General features: G+C 38.9%; 1 protein-coding gene across 3 annotated transcripts; it reads left to right on the top strand.

Moving 5' to 3' along the window:
- Nucleotides 1-675: 675 nt before the first annotated feature.
- Nucleotides 676-21,550, top strand: mtss1la (MTSS I-BAR domain containing 2a). Of its 3 annotated transcripts, none has more exons than XM_079465783.1 (15): nucleotides 682-1,239; nucleotides 4,187-4,248; nucleotides 4,415-4,488; nucleotides 13,755-13,839; nucleotides 15,064-15,155; nucleotides 15,237-15,311; nucleotides 16,330-16,487; nucleotides 17,186-17,293; nucleotides 17,493-17,590; nucleotides 17,730-17,862; nucleotides 17,942-18,016; nucleotides 18,558-18,686; nucleotides 18,966-19,118; nucleotides 19,236-19,404; nucleotides 19,943-21,550. In XM_079465783.1, the coding sequence occupies exons 1-15, from the start codon at nucleotides 1,171-1,173 to the stop codon at nucleotides 20,731-20,733; spliced, it is 2,271 nt and encodes a 756-aa protein (XP_079321909.1). In that variant the 5' UTR covers nucleotides 682-1,170; the 3' UTR covers nucleotides 20,734-21,550. The 3 variants fall into 3 exon arrangements, with proteins under 3 accessions (XP_079321911.1, XP_079321909.1, XP_079321910.1); XM_079465784.1 differs by having other exon boundaries at nucleotides 1,027-1,239; nucleotides 17,945-18,016; XM_079465785.1 differs by lacking the exon at nucleotides 18,558-18,686 and having other exon boundaries at nucleotides 676-1,239.

Genomic DNA, 21,550 nt, shown 5'->3' on the forward strand with positions numbered 1-21,550 from the left:
CAGAATACACTGTTCAAAAAAGTGGTTTATTTCCTTTTATCAAATGTTTCTATAACAGCATGCATATATTTCACATTACATTAAAATTTACAATTTGACAACATTTGCCACTTCTTTATTTTCCTCCTTGGTAAATAAAACATGGTTTTATTATAGAAAAAAGCAATAATTAATTTTACACGTTTTTTTTTTGAAGATTACTGACCATTTTCCTACCACAGTTTTACTATAAATATTTAGTTTTTTTATAAATATGTTAAATGTTTTATAAAAATGTATTGTAGGCATATTGTTTATAGGTTGATGTCATAATTTTGCACTGTTGAATGGAGGTTTTTAGTCTATGCCATGAACACCATTCTTAGACATTATAAACTAACACCTTCGATGTAAGGTTTATCTCCGGGCTATATTTGTAATCTTTATAAAATTGCTGTCAGTTCTGTTTACGTGTAAATTCGTTTTTATACGACTTGATTGCCCAATGCTGTTTCCCTTTTAAAAAGTGCACTGTTCGTATAGTGGCATGCAGTGGCAGCTGTGCTGTTAACTTTGTCCCTGGCAAACAAAGACACTTTAAAGCTACTTTAAAGGGACCACCGTTCAATTGTCCTCTCCCTATACACACACCAACTTGCCATATGTCTACCCCATAAGCCACGCCCTCAGCCCCAAGAGACCGCCCACCAACCTGGAGGATCGAATATCACGTCCGTCTTTCGCTGCATCACCCCACTCCTTATTTCATCCTAAAATCGCAAATATTTTCGGGTAGCTTAAAGCAGGAATCTCGTGTTAAACTCGTTTTGTATTTGACACATACAGATTGCTATTATGATACACCTTTTGTACTCCGTATCATTTGGTGTAGCCTAGACTGGGGGTTGGGAAAGGAGAATCAGGTCTTTTGACCCCAACCATCATCATTCCCTGGATAACGGGCACGGAAGCACCCGACAACCTCAATTGTTATTTTCTTTTTCCGACATCTGCTGTATATTGCTTACATTCTCGTCCGATGGAGAACGCCGTCTGGATTGAGATGTGATGGACCACTTTCATCATATTCCTTAAAGAGGAAATCGTTTGATTTGGATCGCAGCATTTTATGTAGTTTAGTTCGTCCATTCAGAGTAGGCTATAATAACAAAACAAGGACTTGGTGACATAATGGAGAGTGTGGAGAAGGAGTGCGGAGCTCTGGGTGGATTATTCCAGGCGATCGTCAATGATATGAAGGTACCGGCGTTGTTTCATTGATGCAAAGTATAAAATACGTTGCAAAGAGATGCATGCGTTTTACTGCCTTTGTTTTCATTAGGGGTCCAGCTGCCTGCACCACTGATGCTGTGATCAATGATATGTGCTTCTCAGCATGGAGGCTTTGTTGTGAAATCAGAATTGAACCCTTTCGTAGATGTTAGAACTTACAATATGCTAAACTATTACTTTTATGATTTTACATTTTGAGGAAGAAATATGTAAAAATAGATACAATTCTTTTTTTCAAAGAATATGGGCCCAGATGAGATCTCAAAAGCTTATTTATATATTTATCAGATTTGTTCCCCATAAATGTTTCCCCTTAATAGGCTACATACTTTTATATATATATATATATATATATATATATCACAGCCACCACCCATTTCCCCAGAAACAAGTATAACATTATGTTTTCCTACAAGTGCGTTGTATGTTATGGCATGTTGAGGTTAATACTAAGACGCACAAAGTGTATTTCCAGATCCAGGGAACAAAAATGGACATGGTTCTCGTTGTTTTGTGCGTTGGTTAGCTATTGACTAGTTATTGGTTGAACAATGAACATAGGATTTATACCTGGAATATTGATGCTTTAAAAGCAATGTTGATGTTGGGTCATAAAAGATGCGTATCAGAATGATCTTACATTTTAACCTCAGCTAAACTTTCACTTGCTCAGAGCCCTGTTGGGATTGTCCAGTGACACTTAATATGTGTAAATTTAGTTATATTAAACAGGCTTGTGAATATTTGATTTCTCTACAGTTAGCAGCAGCATTTATTTAATCCTAAAGCATGATGTCATCAAAAACAGGATGCACTTTGTTGATTGTCTTTGCACATTCAAGTTATATACAAATCTGATCACTTGTAAAATGTTTAAACTCGCAGCCTCTTATGACTGTGTCTGAGATATGATCTCATATGTGACAGCTATTTGCAAGTTTTTTTGAAGTGTGTGGCAGCCAGTTGTGTTGCTGTAGCAGAACCCTGTGGTTGCATTTGCTGTTCCAAAAATGGTTTCCATGTTCTCATGCGGCTCCAGTAGTGAATGTTATTGTTAAAAGTTGGCGTTTGAGTGAAATTCAGTGGCCAGACGCCAGATCTGGAGTTCATACAATGTGAAAGGCTGCAGACTTGGCTCAAGGCCAATCCTGGGCTGCTCAGCTTGTTTGACATATATATAGTCAACACTTGTAAAGAGGGTTCAGCCAGAGAGTGTTGTACTATCAGAGATGATTTGAGTCAGATACTGATTTTAAATTATTTTCCATAATTATAATCATTGCTACGCAAACATTAATTTGATGGAGTTTATTTTTAGCTAAAATGTGATTATAATTATCCTTTAGCCTGTTACGAAATATACTTGCATTTTTATTAGTGCAATGAATGTCGTATTTGTCTTCTATACTTTATGCATCCAACATTAGAAAGCAACTTGGTCACAGTAGTTTTGTCAAAATTACACGTGAAAATAAGAACAGTATTAAAGCAGTGATTATAAAAAATAAACAAGCTAAATAGTGTTAAAGCACATTGTAAATTATGCAATTATGTAAATGTGATACGAGCACAATATGAATATGCCAAATAAATCATTGAAATCTATTACGGACTTGGAGTGCATAGTAAATAAACTGACCAACTTATGCGAGTAGGCCATTGAAAAGGTTTTATTGGTAATAGTTGTCCAAAAGATGTTCAAAGATAAAAAAACAGGGGATCTTCCTGGATTTAAGGATCTCCACGTGGTCCTGCATGTCCATACTGAAAGCTTATTAGCCACATCTGGCTGTTACAACATATCTAGACCTGGCTGTTCATGAGAGTAATAGCTAGCATTAAGAGTCAAATACTTCTTCATGCAGTATAAGTTTTGTTAGATACACTAAGGGGTTAAGGTTGTTTTCAAGATTAGGCCGTGCGGATATCTGAAAAGAACTGAGAAAGTTTGTGTGAATCCAAGGGTACAAAACTATGTAATTTTATCTGCACAGTGGCCTTTGGAGCAGATTTCTTCAGCAAAACATGAGAAAACCTTGATTTCCAATGTCGACTAAATGAATTTGGAAGATTTTTTAACTAAATTAAACTATTTTTTGCTTCCTCCGTTTACTTATTGTGTTTGACCTGCACCTAGAGGTTATTTTCACTAACCTGACCGCTACTTTTTACTCAGTCGCCACACTCTAAGACTGGATGATCTTCATTTGATTGATTCTGAGAATTTCAGATGCACTGCACACATGTAAAATCTGTTTTGAGGTTGGATACCATGGCTTGTCAAACTTAAAATAAAACAGGCAAGTGCAGGTCGCAGGGGGTAGTCTTTGGTGTGTTTAAGTGGTAAGCCTTAAGGTATCTTGAGAAAACATAATAGTTATCAATCAAAAGACACTTTTAGACCATGACATGAGAGCGAGAGAAAAGATAAGCAACCCCTTTCCAACGTCTTCAGTTTTCTAAGACAAGTCAGCACCATTAATAAAAACACACGGCCGTGTGCAATGCCTAGAAATGTTAGTTTATTAAAGACAGGATTTTCTTAAATTGATCCAATGTTCATGTTAAGCTATAGGCCTATGACAGTAAAGTGTTGTATCGAAAATAGTAAAATAGTACAGTGTTGTATACAAAATCATCTTCAACATATCAAAATAGTTTAAGTACATGATGACAAATATGCTGTTCATAAGTGGACATTATTCATCTTTAGTCTCTCTCAACAGTGTCACAAGTGTTTGTGCTTTAGGAAACATCTGGTCTTCATTTGATATGTTGTGCTTGATTTTTGTGGTACATAAAGATCTTAAAGTGTTTTTGCATGTTCACATATACTGTATTTATGCAATATGATGATATGTGAAGCTTATGTCAATACTAACCCTCTTCTCTTTCTTTTAATCCTTTTCTGTAGTGCTCATACCCGGCATGGGAAGACTACATTGCGAAGGCCACAAAACTACACTCCCAGCTAAGGTGATGACTTGAAGTTGACACCGCACAGGTTTAAAGTTCAAATGCAGCGATGGGATAGTGCCACAAAATCTTTTAATAAAATCAGTTAATAGTTATCTTTATTGTATTGTTACTTGCAGGATTGGTGTTGACGTCTGTAAATGTTTTGCTGTTTTCTTCCTTGCAGGACCACGGTGTTGGCAGCGGCAGCTTTCCTGGATGCCTTTCAGAAGGTGGCAGATATGGCAACCAACACAAGAGGTAAATGCTTGCAATGAGCTAGAAAATGCCATTCAATTACACCCTCCAACGAGATTTTTCCAATCCCATTGAATAAAAATTCTAAAATTCAATCATTATGCATCACATTGACTTTGGGGTTCAGTTTGTTGTTCATCACTCAGTGTCTCTCATTGCCTATTTGGACCGAAATGATTTAAGAGTCATATTTCTACAAAGTTCAGATGTGCTTATCGCTTGCTGCAACTGGATCTCTGAAACCGAATCCTTCCTGTGCCATTAAAATCCTTCCATTACTGCCTGCAGAGACCAGACAAGGCCAAACAGATCTAGTCTTCATCAACACAGTTTTTGGATGTGGGTCAGACATAGCTGTTGGCCTGGAGCAGAATTACTCATTGGTATTTGTGTTATAAATTGCACCACATGTACACAAGTACATGGAAATGTTAGCGTCCCATGTTTTGTGTGTGTATTTGTGTGTTCTAGCTTGTGTGTGTCCAACCGCACTAGGCAAAGGTGCCTGTTGCTATTGACTACCAAAATCTGCAAAGCTACAGCACTTGCACAAGAATATTACCTAGATACCTGCTTCACAGAGACCAATGCCTAAAACACATATTTGCCTTGTGTCAAAACATAAGTTTATGAAGGAATAGATACGATTAATTCATGTTTTGGTTTGGGGTTTGAGGTAAGAGATAATGGTTTTGTGTTGGTTAAAGAGGCTCAGGCAGTGCTGAGATCATGTGTTAGATGGACCATAAACCATTTCTACCCACTTTCAGTGATTTTAGTAGAGATGTACATGTGGTGATTAACCCTTATTTTTACTTTGTATCATTTAATACTCTTGGCACATCTCTCTATAGCTATAGACTGCTTTCAGGCCGCTGCCATGTTGAAAGGGAGGCAGAGGTGGGAAGAAAACCGGAAAGACGGATAGACTGCAATGCAATGGTTTGTACAACCAACCTGGATGGATTATTAAAACGATTTATTATCTTAAATGTGACAATATAAGCATAGGATGCATGTCACACGAGTTGTTTTACTTGACCACTTAAGCCGTACCATCACATATTAGTGACATATGAGTTTAAACTGCCATAAACGACACACACCGCCAATCTAACGTTGTTTTTAAACGCATCTTTTGTTTATTCATGTCACAGACAGTCGATGGTAGTCCAAACCGGTCCTTCCGATTTTCTTCCCACCCCGGCCTCGATGTCAACATGGCAGCGGAATTAAATCAGTCTATAGCAGCTGGTTACATCATACAGAATAAAATAGATAAAACACAACCAGTTTTTAGGAATTTATGGGATGAAATTATTTGGTAAAAAGGCAAATGGGTAGTTGACAAATAAACTGTACATGTGTACTTTGGTATTGTTTAGAAAACACTGTTAATAACAACTTATTAAACATTTTTATGTATAACGTTTTTATTTTGCTATTTCTCACCATAGGACACATGTAAAGTTTATTTGTCAACTACCCCTATACTGGAAATATGGTTTTGTTCTTATATACAAAAATGCATAGAAAAACAAAAGGGTAAACGAAGCATAACTTGAATAAAATCGTATCTGTTAAATATATTTGTTGATCCTCTCTTGTTGTGTGTAGTCAGTCTGTCGTGTGTAATATTTTGCAGAGCCTCCCTAAATTCCTCTCAAAGCTGAGCTTCAGTTTACACTTCAAACACACCAAAGCAACATGCATACAGTTTTTAATGTATCTTTAATAATATTTTGAATAATAATGAACGCTCAATTGTTTAATGTTTAACAGCATTTTTGGAAAATACTACATATGTTGTATAAATTTGGACAAAATTCATTTTTCTGTTTCAATAAGAAATATCGTTGCTGTCCTTCCGAAACCTCGGATGTCCAAATTCGCTGTTTTTCAGGAAATGGAAATGTAACTGTACTTTTTAAATAGTCACTATATGATACTTTTGTGTAAGTTGAAAAGCGCATTTTAATACGTTTTAGCGGTTTGATATTTGCAAACCCCAGTGACAAACATAAAGGATGACTAACTATAATGATTAATGGGAAAAATAAAAATCACGGAATATGGAGATACAAGGTTTCAGAACGACAGTAACGATATGCAAAGACACTTCAAGTGTAGTAAAGATAGAAAAGACTTCAACTTAAATTCAGTCACCTATCCACCTTCATCATTGTGCCCAGTTCAGAATCATTAGCAGATGTCAGTGAACCAGATTGAATCCATTTGTCCTGGGGGGAAGCTTTGTTCAGCACCCGACTCCAAACTCACAGCGCTGCCATAAATTAGTTTTTGGTGAGCTGTCAATACTTTTACTGGATGGCTGTCATTGGAGCATTTTCACCTCTGACCTCGTCTGACTAAGAACAGACCGCTGTTTATGACTATCCATGATATAACATTTACAGATTACACTACAATATATACTGTAGTTTATCAAAAGACCTTGGTTAATGACCTTTGGGTTGTTTTTAGAGAAAAATTCCATTGCCAGTTCCTTGCAGTTCCAGTATTATTTTGTGTTTGGGCGATGGCCTTGTTTTTTCTTTTTCCTTAGCACCACGCTGAAGTAATATTTTCCTCTCCACCAATGAGCTTTCAGTATATAATCCCTGGTATTAAGTGTCAGCAACAGTAGGCATGCATTCTTTTTGAATTAGGGACGGGCTGGGGGCACTGGCACAGCTGGAGATCTTGCTAAAACACCGACATCAGACGGATTCTAGTGACACACATTTTCCCCCCATCACCCCAGTCAGCCAAATTTACAGTGATCTGAAATGTTTGAATACGTGGTTCATCTTTCAACCTCATATGAACACCGGAATTAGATCTGTATGTCCCGGTCTAGACCAATTTTAAGGTTTCAAGAGATTGAAACTGCCCTCCAGAGGTCAAATTCGAATGCTCTCGCTTTAGAAACATCATGGAGGATCTAATTTTTCAATTTCTGAAGTATTTAAAAGAAGTATTTGTCAAAAAAGGTCAGCTTGAGCTTAATAGGCTTGTAAATGTCAATACAGGGAACACTAGTATGGACGGAAAGCTTACACACTCTCCCTCTCTCTCTCTCTCTCTCTCTCTCTCTCTCTCTCTCTCTCTCTCTCTCTCTCTCTTTCTTTCTTTCTTTCTTTCTTTCTCATGCCTTCACAATGTACAGTACTTTAACTCCATGCCTTTGATAGACAAGGAGTCCAGCTGTCTGGCTTGTGATTTTTATAGTCATAGTGTCATAGCCAGCATTTTATAGAGCAGATGTGAAATTCGAAAGCACGTGTAGGACAGGGATCAGAGTGTTTGATGTGTGTTCGACTAGATCTTGGAAGTCTGGACTCCGAGAATAGCCGCATTTGTTTACATTCACATCCAGTGATGAATGTTGGAGGAGGGATGTTTACTGGAACACACTGAGTTAGAATGACACATGCTTTGTTTGTCTAGGTCTTCTCAATCCTTGTGTGTATATGATGTCAGCGTTTATATGATGAAATTTGCCAGCCCAAAGTGATTTCATTTGGTGTGTAAGTGTATAGTTGGTCTTACGGGAAATTTCTTATGTTTTGAGAGATAACACACCAGGGGAGACGGTCACCAACCTCTCTATCATGGGATCGGAGTGAGTCGTGTTTTAATGATGGCTCTTGGGTCTGTATTTGTCTGTTTTTCATTTATTTTTGTGACAGTGTATATATGTGCGTGAGCGTGTATGTCTATACATGGTAGTAGTTGGGAGGCGATTTCACCGGCTTGCAGTGGCGAAGCAGAGATATTTAATCCTCTTTTCCTCGTTCTGACACACAGACTGAGTTTGTGCATGTTAGTGCGAGTGTGTGTCAGTGGGATGTGGTGGGCTGTTAATCTTTCCTGCAGCTCTGGACTGGCAGATGGCATGTATACGTGCCAGCCATCTGGAGTGTGGGGCACGGGCAAGAATTCGCCTTACTTGGCATCGTCAGATTCACACTTGCTAAAATGTACCCATTTCTATTAAGTCATACCTTTTTTAGGTCTGTAGGTCACCAGACTATCCCTGAGGTCTATCCCTCAGGATTTAGCACCACTTAGCATGTGACCATTATCCTTGCTAAACTAAAGCTTAGATTAGTTGTTTGTGTATACACTGGTAAACATACTCGTAACCTGTGTTTATAAAAGGGCTATACAATTGAATTGTTCATATACAGTACACAGATGGATTCCAGCCATTACATTAGTATGCATGAGTGGATTATATTTGTTTAAGTTTTATCTTTTGAGAACTACTGTAGTTGTTTAGACTACCGTGGCAATACTATGTTTTCGTTGGCCCATGGTACTACCATGGGTTTTGGGGCATCCAAGGTAGTGATAATGCATCTACACGCAGTAACCTGTTTTGTTGGTGTATTGGTGTATGAATATGGAAGCATTCTGTATTATAAATATATACCATTCATGGAAATACAAATTAATTTGGTGGTTAAATGAAATGAATGTTGTAAATAGATGGAAACTATACTTGTAATTTGTTGAGGAACGAATAAGCACCATTAAATCCTACACAAATAGGCCCAAAACAAACTACATGAAAGAATTTTCGTACTGGCTTTTAAGGTCGTAATGATTTCTGTATAGCAGGAATGGTATATATCAAAATATCCTGTTATTTCTATCGGGGACCATCTCTGCCCCATGTGGTGAAAGATTACTAATGTATAACATTATTTGATATCAGGAGAGCAATAACTCTTATAGAGCTTGTCAATCGACATCACAGTTGAAATTGCATGCTGGGGCGGCGGCGCCATCTTCGGAGGTTGTTTACTAGCCATTGTTTTGTTTTACTACGGCTCTCATCCTTGCTTTTTCATACTGTTGTCTAAACAGAATTAGAGCGGTGGAAAATATGAATAAATCAAGTCAAACGGAACAACATTGAACTGAATTCACTTGCAGAAAAGAGCCACTACCACCTACAAATATGGACCAGCATGCAACACGGTGTGACGTCAGCGCCACATTCTCTATAGCAACTTTCACCAAAATTATTGTCCCAGTAGACCTATTTCACAGCGTGAAATGTACGAACCGGAAGTACGGTGCTTGGCCGGACAATAGAGGCAATACATTCAGGTAAACACAGATACTTATGAAACCTATTCAAAGAACAGAACATTATGTTGAGCTACGTCCTGTTGAAAAATGAAATGAAAACACACTAGGAATACACAGGAATGTTAGAACGAGAAATAACAGCATTAACAAAGTGTGTTTACTGTTCGTGCCACAGCGCTGTGTCTTGAACTGTGAGCTTGTTTACCACTAAATAAATTGATAACAATGCATCTGAACGATTCACATTTGCATTTGTTGTAGATTATATTGAGAACATTAAAACAAACTATGTTCCGTATATATGAAATATGTTACAGAATAGCCATTGTTATTTATATTTTGGGATAGATGATGATGTCTTCATTTCTCTCCCACTGACTGAACTACCGTCATCTAATAGAAAGTCAGATGGATAAAGAGAAAGGACGACACACACACACACACACACACACACACACACTCAAGGGGCACCTATTACTGTATGTGTGTTTGGGAGCTCCACAGTAAAATGTGCGAGTGTGCTATGTTGAAACACTAATGTGAAGCACATCTGGAGACTTTAGGGTATTTTTAGCTCCAATGCTCTATCCTCCAGACAGGAAGTCTTAGTGGCTGTAAACACGCACACGCTAGCACACAAATCCATACACACATGGGTACCTTTTATGTCCCCTCCCCGTGCCAGGAGAGAGTCGGGGCAGTCTGGAGTAATTGAGAACAGATACAGTGAAGGCAGGGGGCTAAGCTCAGCTTTGTTGTCGATGGTCTTCCTGTCTCTGTCTAACTGTCTCTCTGTGTATCCATGTTGAACTAGACATGCAAGAGCGCTTAAAGGGGGGCAGTTCCACCCCTCGCTGGCTTTGACATTCAGTCTTTCTTTTTATTAGTCTGCCGGCTTATTGGATTGTTATATAACCTCCGGAAACATTTACAGACATCTTTACATTTACATTTATGCATTTGGCAGACGGTTTTATCCAAAGCGACTTACATTGCTTTATCCTATATATTTGTTTCTAAGTATGTGTGATCCCCTGGGGTCGAACCCACAACCTTGGCATAGTTAATGCCATGCTCTTACCACTGAGCTACAGGAAAGAAACATCTTCAGGCAACTAAAAATGTGAGAAGCGGGGAATAGCTGTGGATGTTGGGTTTTACTCTTGTGTAATAATGCTTAAGGTTAATGGTGGACCTTGTGGCGGTGTTTACATTAATGCATTAAGAAAGCTGCTGCATGAAACTCTCTCCGGTATATTCTTTGCCGTATGTTATTTTAAAGAAACAAAGAGAGAGCGTGAAGAAAGAAGAAAAGAAAGTAATAGTTTTCTACCAATATAATAGTTTTGGCAAAACTGTAATTTTTGTGTGAAATACTGCTGAATATATTTTGGTTGTGTTGACAGCAGTTTGCATGAAGCTGGATTTTTGTGGTGATCTGTGAGGAGACTGAAGTTAGAAAACGCTATGAATAATAATGTGCAACTCTCTTACGACGACGGATGCAGTGCCAGCCATTCACCGACAGACCCAATCGGGGAAAGAGAGAGAGAGAACATGTGTTGATGTAAAGAAGTTAAAGAGTCACCCATGGACACTGCTTCTCTGTTCTGATATCTTAGGGACATTACTTTATCCGATGTTATGGCTGGAACAATGAAAACGTCTTATCTTTTTGTTTTCTTTTACATAAACAAAGTATCCTTCCCACCATTTAATCACACATCAATTAAATTAATGGGGTGAGCTTTTGGTTACAAACGCATTCAGATTCATGTCAGATTTTCAGTGGAAAATATTAATATGATTATATGAAATAGAATTTTAAATCTGCTCTTGTTTGAAAATTCTTTCATTTGTTGAAAAACAAACCAAATTTGTTTTAGTCATACAGGTTTGACATGAGGGTGAATACATTGAAGAGTTTTATTTTTAGGAAAACTATCCCTTTAAGAATTCCGGATGGTTCTCAAATGTGCAGATCTGTGCTGGAATAGAGCCGCTCATCACATGAATTAATTCCTCAGGGATTCAATGCCTCTGCTGCCACAGATCTTCTGATAGTTTCCCAGCCGTGGGCAGGTGTTGGCTGCCTGAAAGGAGCATCTGAAACTATGGGTCGTGTGATCTGAAAGGGAAGGCTGTGGGAGTTGCGCGTGTCCGGTCAGGGTGGGAGGCCAGGGGACTCGTGGATACAGGAAGTCTCTGAAAGCTTTCAGGATGGAGCTGTCAGCTGATCCCTTGAGGGAAGGGAAGAGGATGCTGGCCGTGTATGTAGCGTATCATCTTGACTTTAACAGTGACGTTGAGACTGTCTGTTTTTGAGATAAAAACACTTTTGAGCTAAACTGCAGCTGTGAATGCAGCGCCGAGCCGTGTGTGTGTCTTTGTGCAGATTTCCATGTGTGTGAGAGTGTATCTCAGATCTGTTACGCCTCGACACCGGCAGAAAGTGAACTGGATTTGATGTGATGAAGAACAGTGAGAAAAGGATGTGAGATGTCCATGCTGCTCTTGGACAAGCACACAGTGTGCTGACATTGGTCTTTGCTCAGCAGACAGACACTATAAATGAACTTGTGGGTCTGGGCCAAGTGGGAGATACAGAGATTTTTTTCAGTATTGTTTCCTGAGTACAGCCCCTTAGAGCAGGGTTTCAGCTGGAGGATCTTTAACCTTTCTTTCCTCTTACCGTCACCTGGTTTGGCAGCTGGTCAATGTGTCTCCACCCAACATGCCAAACTGTGAATTGTGCATTTGTGAATAACATTGACGCACAGAGGATTTTATCCACAGCATCTTACGGTCGTTTCAAAGTCATACATTCGATCATTCATGCGTTATCCGGGAAACAAACCCATGACCTCTACTAGCTATCAGTTACATACGCACACGTCTTGTTTATTATCTCTGTGGGGACAGTCCATAAGTGTAATCATTTTTATGCTGTACAAACTATATATTTTATCTCCTAAACCTAAAGATCATAGATTTTTTTAAATATTTTAACACACATTATAACACACACAAAATAAACTTTTTACAAAATAAACTTTTATACCAATCAGAATTTGAAGAATATTCAATATATTTCATATTTGTACTGTGGTACTTTTCTATTACTGGGAATATGTCCAAAATAACTAATATGCCTGTTTGGGATGAACTCACGTATGATGCAATTTGTTTTTAATGTTTTCAGTTTTCAGTTCTCCAGCTTGTCTTTGTCTGTCTATGTGTGTGGTTATAACAGGGCAGGCTATTGCTGGCCTCTCTCGTTCTCTCCTGTAATAATAGTGTTTGGGAAACATGAGAGACAGGAAAGGCAGATACAGAGTGGAAGAATAGAGGGATATCCCTTTACCGGGCTCCCTCCTTTTCCCTTTGGACCAGGCTCGATGGGATGGAGAAGGTGCAGTGCTGTTCTTCAGGGCTGCTCCCATTTCTACTCCTGTACACTGAGAGGCAACGCGCACAGACTTGTATTTGGCATGCTAACCAAAACACCTTATGGAGAACTACATCTTCTCACCCAAACCATAAAAACATAAAAACATATTTTTTCAGGTACTAAATGTACTTTTTCTTCACCTCCTCTGACAATTTGAGACATTGACATCTCATATAACACATTGCCCTTAGAGTACTGTGTGTGGGTTCTTTGGCCCGGCTAAACTGTGACCTGGACATCGGCAGAGTTAAACCTCATCAGATATGGTGCGATTGGATGAAAATCTTGGCTGAGCTGTTTGTGTCAAGGCCCAAACGGGGTGGACTTTACAACTTAAGACCCCATTTTAATTACACTTGGCTGGAGAGGAAAGTTAACACCGCTAAGTAATTACTCTCATGGCCATCAATCTGAGCATTGCTTGATGGATCTGGGCCATGGGGTTTGCGGAGTGCACCATTTGTGGTCTTTGAAGCTCTGTCTCTTGTGAATATAGTGCAATTATCTCACATTTTCATAAAGTTCTTTCTATTGGACCTGCTTCTGATTATTCCGCCCCCTTGTGGCCATTGTATCTTCCTTCAATCTAAATGAAGTACATGTGAACAATGTTTCCAAATATTAAACTTGCTGTTTAAAAATTTAAACAGCAACATGTTAAATACGCCCTTTTTCCATATATTGATTATTTTACATTTATTTATTTTGTTCCCAGGGGCTACCAGGGACATCGGCTCCGCCTTGACTCGGATGTGCATGCGGCACCGCAGTATCGAGTCCAAACTGCGGTACTTCACCAAGTGAGTGATCGACCCGACTATGGCGTGACTACTCTACTCATGCCTTACTCCCCGCCATTCAGACGGCAGAGATAGAAATTTATACGTCTGTGCCAAGCATTGATTTTCCACTGCAGAAATGAGCAAATATCCATAGATCAATCAGCCTCCTCTAAGGCTTTAATGTGTTGTCTTTAGAGAGACCAGATTAGTTTGCAGTCTAACGGAGGACTGTATGTATTGCTACTGTAAACAGAGCTTGAGTGCTTACCTTAAAGCAAGTTCACTCAAAAATAAAAATCCTATCAGTATTTTTTAACCCCTTTGTTGTTCCAAACCTACAGTATTTTACAAAAAATATCATACTGGACAGAAGGTTTACACTGTTTTCTGTCCAATAAAAGTGAATGGGGACTGTTACTGTCATGATATATTACAAGTGTTTGCGTGAGAAACATACAAAAGTGTTAAAGGCAGAATGCACGATGTCTTAAGGTGCTAACTTTAGCCTGCTAGCACTGAAATCATGATCCCACCCACCATGCTTATCGCCTTCCAAAGCCACGCCTCCTCCAAAACACCAATACATTTTTAACGAAGCATGTACATACCTGTCCAAAAGAAACAGAGCAACCATGGTATCGTCGTTCATACCCTTTTCCTCCCGGAGCTCTGTCCATTGCGTAAGCTGCACTGATGTTAATTCGAGTTTTTCCTCTTTCATGGTTCAGACGTTTTTTCATCACTGCTTTTTAAAATAATGTCTTTATTTTTTTATATTTACTAGTTGAGGGTTCCTCCGGTAAGTCAGGTTTTTGCTGCTTCTCGGCCATTCTCTATATTTAAACAGCGGACGTGAGAGCACTGATGACATATGATGTCTGCGTAAACTGGGTGCGCAGTGGGATGCAAATTACGTTGGATGAATATGTAAACACAACCAGTCTCAACCAATGTCTATCAAAACGTCCGGCCAGACTGTTCTTAATGGTTGTTTTTTTGGTCCTACGCCTTTCACAGACGACATATAAATACCAAAGAATATTTGACCACAATACTTCTTGATTGCTATCAGGATGTGAAGAGATTTCTAACCTGCATAACAAAAAAATTCTGAACAGAATCATGCATTCTGCCTTTAAGTGTGCACTGTTCCTTTAAATAATACTATGATGCTGCCTGACCCTGTTTTGACCCCCATATTCTTTATGTTGTTGCATTCTCCCCTGTTTGGCTCGCACCTAGCACTCTTATGGAAAAAATGATCGCCCCACTTCAAGACAAGATAGAAGAGTGGAAGAAAACCGCTGCCCTGCTTGATAAAGACCACGGCAAAGGTGAGCCTGATTGATCACAATTGTCAATAAAAACCTGTTCAGTTCGAACATCACAAGTCACGTCTCCTTTCCGTTCACCAGAGTACAAGCGCTCTAGGCAAGAGATCAAGAAGAAGTCATCTGACACGCTAAAGCTGCAGAAGAAAGCAAGAAAAGGTTGGTCTCTCTTTTTGCCTGTTGTTTTCAAAGGATTATGGCTCTCAGTATTAGTGAATATGTGTCAGTGCTGGGGCCTTACCCCGCTCATGCATGGTGAATTCTGATGTCAACATTAATTAGGTCAGAGAAAGATTACGAGGTTCAACAAGCAGGTCAAAAAGGTCACGGCAGCCTTGTTAAATCAGATAATGGTGGGCAGTAAACCGTTACAGTATCCAGTATTTTTTTACTGCAAATTTAAAGAACAGTTCACTCAAAAATGTAAATGATGTCCTTCAAGTTGTTCCAAATGTAGTATAGTGTAGTTCTAGAACTCTGTTGTCTATTTTTGAATTTGACCACCCTTGATCACTATGTACTTTCTTTGGATGACATTTATAGTCACTAAATAATGACACGTTTTCTTCATTTGAAGCTAATGTATGCATAGTGTATGAGTAAATGTAATGTATCATAAATGTGTTGTCTTTAAACGTAGTAAACAGATTTGCTCGCAATTGCATTTCCCTGCCTTCCCAGTTTTGCAATCTCTTCATGCCAAATGCTCTTTTTCCCTTTACCTTTCTCTTTTTCATACTCGCTTGGCTTCTGCTTATAAACTGTAGAACTACCAGGTATGTATTCAGGCTTCACATAAACTGTCCCCATTTCATTGTCATCCATTCCATCAGACATAACAAGAATCTGTGTTTCTAGAATACATGATAATGTAAATTCATGAGATATTAGGTTCAAACCTTAGGGTGTTTAGATACACATCGACTCTATTGATGCTTTTTTATTTGTATTACATTGTTGTGAAGGTTTTTTGCATGAGGTCATTATCCATCCTTCTCTAAATGCTGACCTATGGGACATCTGTGTTGATATCTACATCATACGTTTCATGCATCATGTAGTGAACATTAGCCTTTTAGTTCATAATTTACTTAGTGCACCTTGATATTGTTTTTAATGGATTTATATTGGTTTATTCGTCTCCATGTCTCATCGTATGTCTCTCTCATCCTCACAGGTCGGGGAGGGTTACAGCCTCAGCTGGACAGTGCTATGCAGGATGTGAGTGACATGTACTTGCTAATGGAGGAGACTGAAAAGCAGGCCGTGCGACGAGCCCTCGTTGAAGAAAGGGGGCGCTACTGCACCTTCATCAACCTTTTTCAACCAGTAGTGGTGAGAATGCAGGCACAGCTTTTGGGTTCTGAGTCTATAGCTGTATCCCAATTCGAAGGTTGCAACCTTCTAAGGTCAGGAACTTAAAAACGAGGACTTGGTCTTTAAAGCACGCAGCCTCAAAAGTCGACTGAAAGCGAACTGAAAGGAGACTGTCTAACCTTGAGTAGGATTTCCTAACTGCGTCACCTGCTTCTCCTGTTGCCTGGTGACAGCAGTGGGACACAGCAGAGACGCTTCTGACTGATTTAAACAAATACGGAGCCAGAAAATTGCTTATTTATTTGAGAGAATATGAAGCATTAATGTAGATTCAAACAGTATATTGAATAAACCAACCATGGACATTTAAAACACAATAATGCACCAATAATGTTAACGGACAACATCATATATAATATTAAAACACTGACAGGGAAATGTTTTTGCAAATTACACAAGATTATAAAAATATTTCCAGCCTTTACAGGTACGCACCGCCGCGCAAGGAATCTCGGGATAGCAGGATCCATTCGTTCTATCCATAAAAACCTGTGGAAATAAGGTGTATTTTGAGGCTGCATTTTAAGCAGCCTTTGAATTGGAACAATCTAACCAGCCTCGAATGGGGACACAGCCTATCAGTGTGTTTGTTTTTAAGGGTTTTGTTGTTGATTAGTTGTAACTTGGTTGTAAAGGTTCTATGTCCTGTTTTTCAGAACGCTGAGATTTCCATGCTGGGAGAAGCCACTCACCTCCAGGCCATCATTGATGACCTCACGGTGTTGACCACTGACCCTCATAAACTACCGGAGGCCAGTGAACAGGTGCTTAAATACACAAAATCTATGCTGAAATCATGTGCGTATGCTAACACATTACCACCTAAAATGTCTTCACGGGTCTATTTACTTTATTTTTAAGAAAGGACATTTGAGAATGTGGCCCTCACAAGAATGAAAAAAACTTGCTCTCACAGACACACACAGACATGGTGTCTTGAAATAATTTGATTTCTTCCATTAGGTGATTGTGGATCTTAAGGGTTCTGATTACAACTGGTCGTATCAAACTCCTCCTTCATCTCCTAGTAGTATAGGCTCCAGAAAAAGCAGCCTTTGCAGGTACTTTCCTCTCTTTGTTAACTACTCTAATAAAATGCATATTTCACAATTTTCAGTTGCATTTACGTTGTGCTTTTCATACATTGCATGCGTTTATTTGGAGAGCAACGCTGAATAGTTTTCTTTGTCTGACTCGCAGTTTGGTGCATCTGCCACCCGGTAGCGCCCATCGCCTGAGCAGCGTTTCCTCTCACGATTCCGGATTTGTCTCACAAGATGCCAATGCACACTCCAAACCTCCCTCTCCTATGCCGTCTGACATCACCAGCCAGGTTATTAGCCAGTTTGTCAAGTTTCCTGTTGTTTTTTGTGGTCTGTTTTGTTTTTTGCTGACCTATCTCTTTTAAACAGAAGTCATCCAGTTCTGCATCCTCAGAGGCTTCAGAAACCTGTCAGTCAGTCAGCGAGTGTGGCTCTCCCACAATAGTAAGTATTGTTAGTAAATATTATTTCTGTTATCTAGTCTCTAATTATTTTCTATGATTTTGCATAGCCTAATCTTTAACTTGATCTTTTATTTTATTTTATTATTAAATGCTTTTAGTTTAAACTGTCTAGTAGCTTTAGCTTTGATGCGTCAGCTCTTTATAAACAATTTTGTTATATTGAATGAATATTAAAAGCAGTATCTCTTTTCATCTTTAATTTGTAAACCAAGTTATGTGTATTTTTCTTTGTGTTTGAAATGTTGCCAATAATTCGAGTCAACAAATATTAAATCAAAATTGAACGTATTTACTTTCATGTTCTGGTATTACTTCGCATATGGGTTGTTTTCATTTTAATTCATGTTTTCTATGATGAATGATTTATATGCCTTTTAATTTTTTTATAAAGAGCATATCATGATCTATTTTTGAAAAGTTCATGCAGGGTTAAACTAGCGATCATAGTTGTATATAATTATGCTGTTTTCATTTTTATCCTACATATTTAATTTCGCCATCCTGTCATTCCGTTTCCACAGTTCGGCTCATCCTTTGCTACCTTTCGCCCTGCTCACTGTTTTAATGACTCAATCAGGGCTCACTCTTACATTCTTCCTGCGTCCCCCTCAAACTCCCCTTCACCCACATCAAAGGTTCCTTACTGGAAGGTTTGTTTTTCATTTTGACCATTCGGTCACCCTTTGCTTTATTTTGTTATGCTCTGTGCCTTACAAAACATTATTAGTTTTATTTTGTTTATTTGTTTTAATCCAATATATCATCCGCTTTCCATCATTGACTAACATTCGGCTCGGGTTTGTTAGTTATTTTAGGTCATTTATTCAAATAAATGTCTACTAAGTAAGTAAACTGAAATTGCTGGTCTGTGCGCAACGTTGTATTCAGCCTATGTTTTCCATAACGTGAAAGAAACGTTTCTCTTGCAGCAGGACTGGTCCAAGGCAGGTCAGAATGAGCTGACAGCCCGACGGCGCAGAACTGAAGCCGCAGAGCCCTCTAGTGGTGTTGGCGGAAATGGAACAATTCACTCTGAAGGTCCTTATAGGGCAAGAATAAGTTCCAAAGACATTACAGTAAAGGTACCCTGGAAAATGGAAAGATAATTAAAGCAATTGTACTTTTATAACTGCCATTAAAATGCTTCTTTAGCCCATTTTTTATGTAACCCTTGGCATCGTTCTCTTTATATCTCTTAGCATGGTAAACCAGCGTCATCTGCCGCTAGTGAGCTGGCAATGGTTCTGACTCGAGGACTCAGTATAGAACAGCAGCAGAAGAGCAGCTGTGACTCTCTGCAGTACTCTAGTGGATACAGCACACAGAACACTACACCAGCATGCTCAGAGGACACTATACCATCACAGGGTAATCTACAAAAAAATACACGTTTCATGCACCTTACTGCAATGCACTTTGGGATTACCTTCTTCATGAAAAAGCCATTCAGTTCTGTTTTTAAAGGCAGAATAATCATACTTCCTACCCACTCATAAAGCATTATACAGACTTACTCTATAATGCATTAACATATTTTGCATTAACAAATTTAGTTTTTGCATCTTAATTTATTTTAATATAATATTTTATATAAATTACATACACATTCTTGCTTAAATGTCCTATGAATATATTATATAAAACAACATACAATTATTGTTATTTAGTTTTTCTTATGTACAATGTAAATTTCTTATTTATTTACTCGCTTTTTCCTTAGTACGGTCTCTTCTTATTTCTATTTATTGTGCACAATTGTAAAAAGGGCTATTCAAATAAGTTTTAGTTGAGTTGACATTTTTAATTTAGTATGCCAAATTTTGGTCGACTCTAAAAAGAAATACACAATAATCGTCCATGGTTTTATATAATCAATAATTCATTATATCTCCCCCCATTTTTGCAGGATCTGAATATGACTGTTATTCTATGAACGGGGATGCTGAGAAAGATTCACAGACAGACTTTGACAAGTCCTCCACCGTTCCTCGCCATAGCAACCTTGCTCAGAACTACCGGCGTATGATCCAGGCCAAGAGGCCTGCCAGCACTGCTGGGCTGCATGGAGGACTGGGTGCCCAGGGAGTTTCCACATCCAATGGGAAAGCAGGAAGCAGCGTCATATCCTCAGGAACGGCTACCATTAGGAGAACCCCGTCATCCAAGACGAACGTAAGACGCACACCCTCCAGCGTGGGTCCGATCCCAATCCGACCACCTATTGTCCCCGTAAAGACCCCCACTGTCCCCAACTCACCTGGATTTCCCAGCCCTCCCCCCGACCACAACGGAAGCGAGGAGAGCATTTACAATGTAGATTCATTGGAAATACTGGACTGCAAAGGTTCCCCGAAGCGAATGAGTCTGCCCGGTCCTGCATGGGGAACCGGAAGCGGACTGGATAGAAGTGTCTATATGCAGCAACCCGGAGCCGTGGGGTTCAGTTCCGAAGAGGACCAGATACTTGCCGCCAATCGGCACAGCCTGGTGGAGAAGATCGGAGAGCTAGCCGCCAGTGCTAATGCCTTCGGTGAGGGTCAGTTCCCATTTCCAATGGATCCTGGGCCCAGACAGGGCCAACAACAGGATCAAGGACACGAGAAGGAGGGAGAAGACTTATTGAAGACTATCCGCAGAGGGGTGCGTCTCAGGAAAGCGGACTGCAATGACAGATCAGCACCGAGGATCTTGCGGTAGTTCAGTACTGTCTGCTCCTACAGGCCGATGAAGAGTGAGAATATATGTGACCCTTGACAATAAACCAGTCTTTTTGGTCAATTTATCGAAATTGAGATTTTGCATCATCTGAATGCTGAATAATTAAGCTTATTATTGATGCATAAGAGGGTAAGACTCTTTGTAAGTCGCTTTCGATAAAAGCGTCTGCTAAATGACTAAATGTAAATAAGATCTGATGGAAATGCAACTGTTTAAAACTCTGGAATCTAAAGAAAAATAGATCATTTTGGCCCATACAATGTATTTTGGGTTTTTTCAAAAAAAATTCCCGTGCTACTTAAGACTGGTTTTGTGGTCCAGGGTCACATATGGTCAAAATATGAAAATATTGTTTAAAACTTAAAATCTGACATGTTAACAACTAGGTCGTAAATCAATTTTACATGAGTTGAGTGTATATGGACTCATCTTGACTATTATTGTTGTAACTAATATCTGTTTCACATGCATATTATGATGGACATTTTATGACCTTAATGATGAGAATGTAATGTTTAAAATGTGTATTAATATACTAGTTACACCAGTTGTTCCTTATTGGAATTCGTAATGTTTACTTGTAATTATAACTATGTAACTGCTATTTTAGGAAGCTTTGAGAAATTTCTCCTCCCAAATGTAAGTGTTGTAAAAAGCCAAAGTCTTGTTCGCAATTGAATAGCTGTTTGGAAAAGCACAACATGGCTTATTACCGCAGCCTAGACTCAGATGGACCACACAATCAAACCACCGCACATGCTGTAAACTGCCAAATAAAGCACATCAGTTGTACTAC

Source organism: Barbatula barbatula, assembly GCF_947034865.1.
Source record: "Barbatula barbatula genome assembly, chromosome: 10".
Lineage (NCBI taxonomy): Eukaryota > Metazoa > Chordata > Actinopteri > Cypriniformes > Nemacheilidae > Barbatula > Barbatula barbatula.

What these genes read in the sequence shown, in the direction of transcription:
- mtss1la (XM_079465783.1), top strand. Translation starts at nt 1,171, where the DNA reads ATGGAGAGTGTGGAGAAGGAGTGCGGAGCTCTGGGTGGATTATTCCAG. An exon ending in CGATCGTCAATGATATGAAG is followed by an intron (nt 1,240 to 4,186) that starts GTACCGGCGTTG and finishes CCTTTTCTGTAG; the next exon opens with TGCTCATACCCGGCATGGGA. An exon ending in TGATAAAGACCACGGCAAAG is followed by an intron (nt 15,156 to 15,236) that starts GTGAGCCTGATT and finishes TCCGTTCACCAG; the next exon opens with AGTACAAGCGCTCTAGGCAA.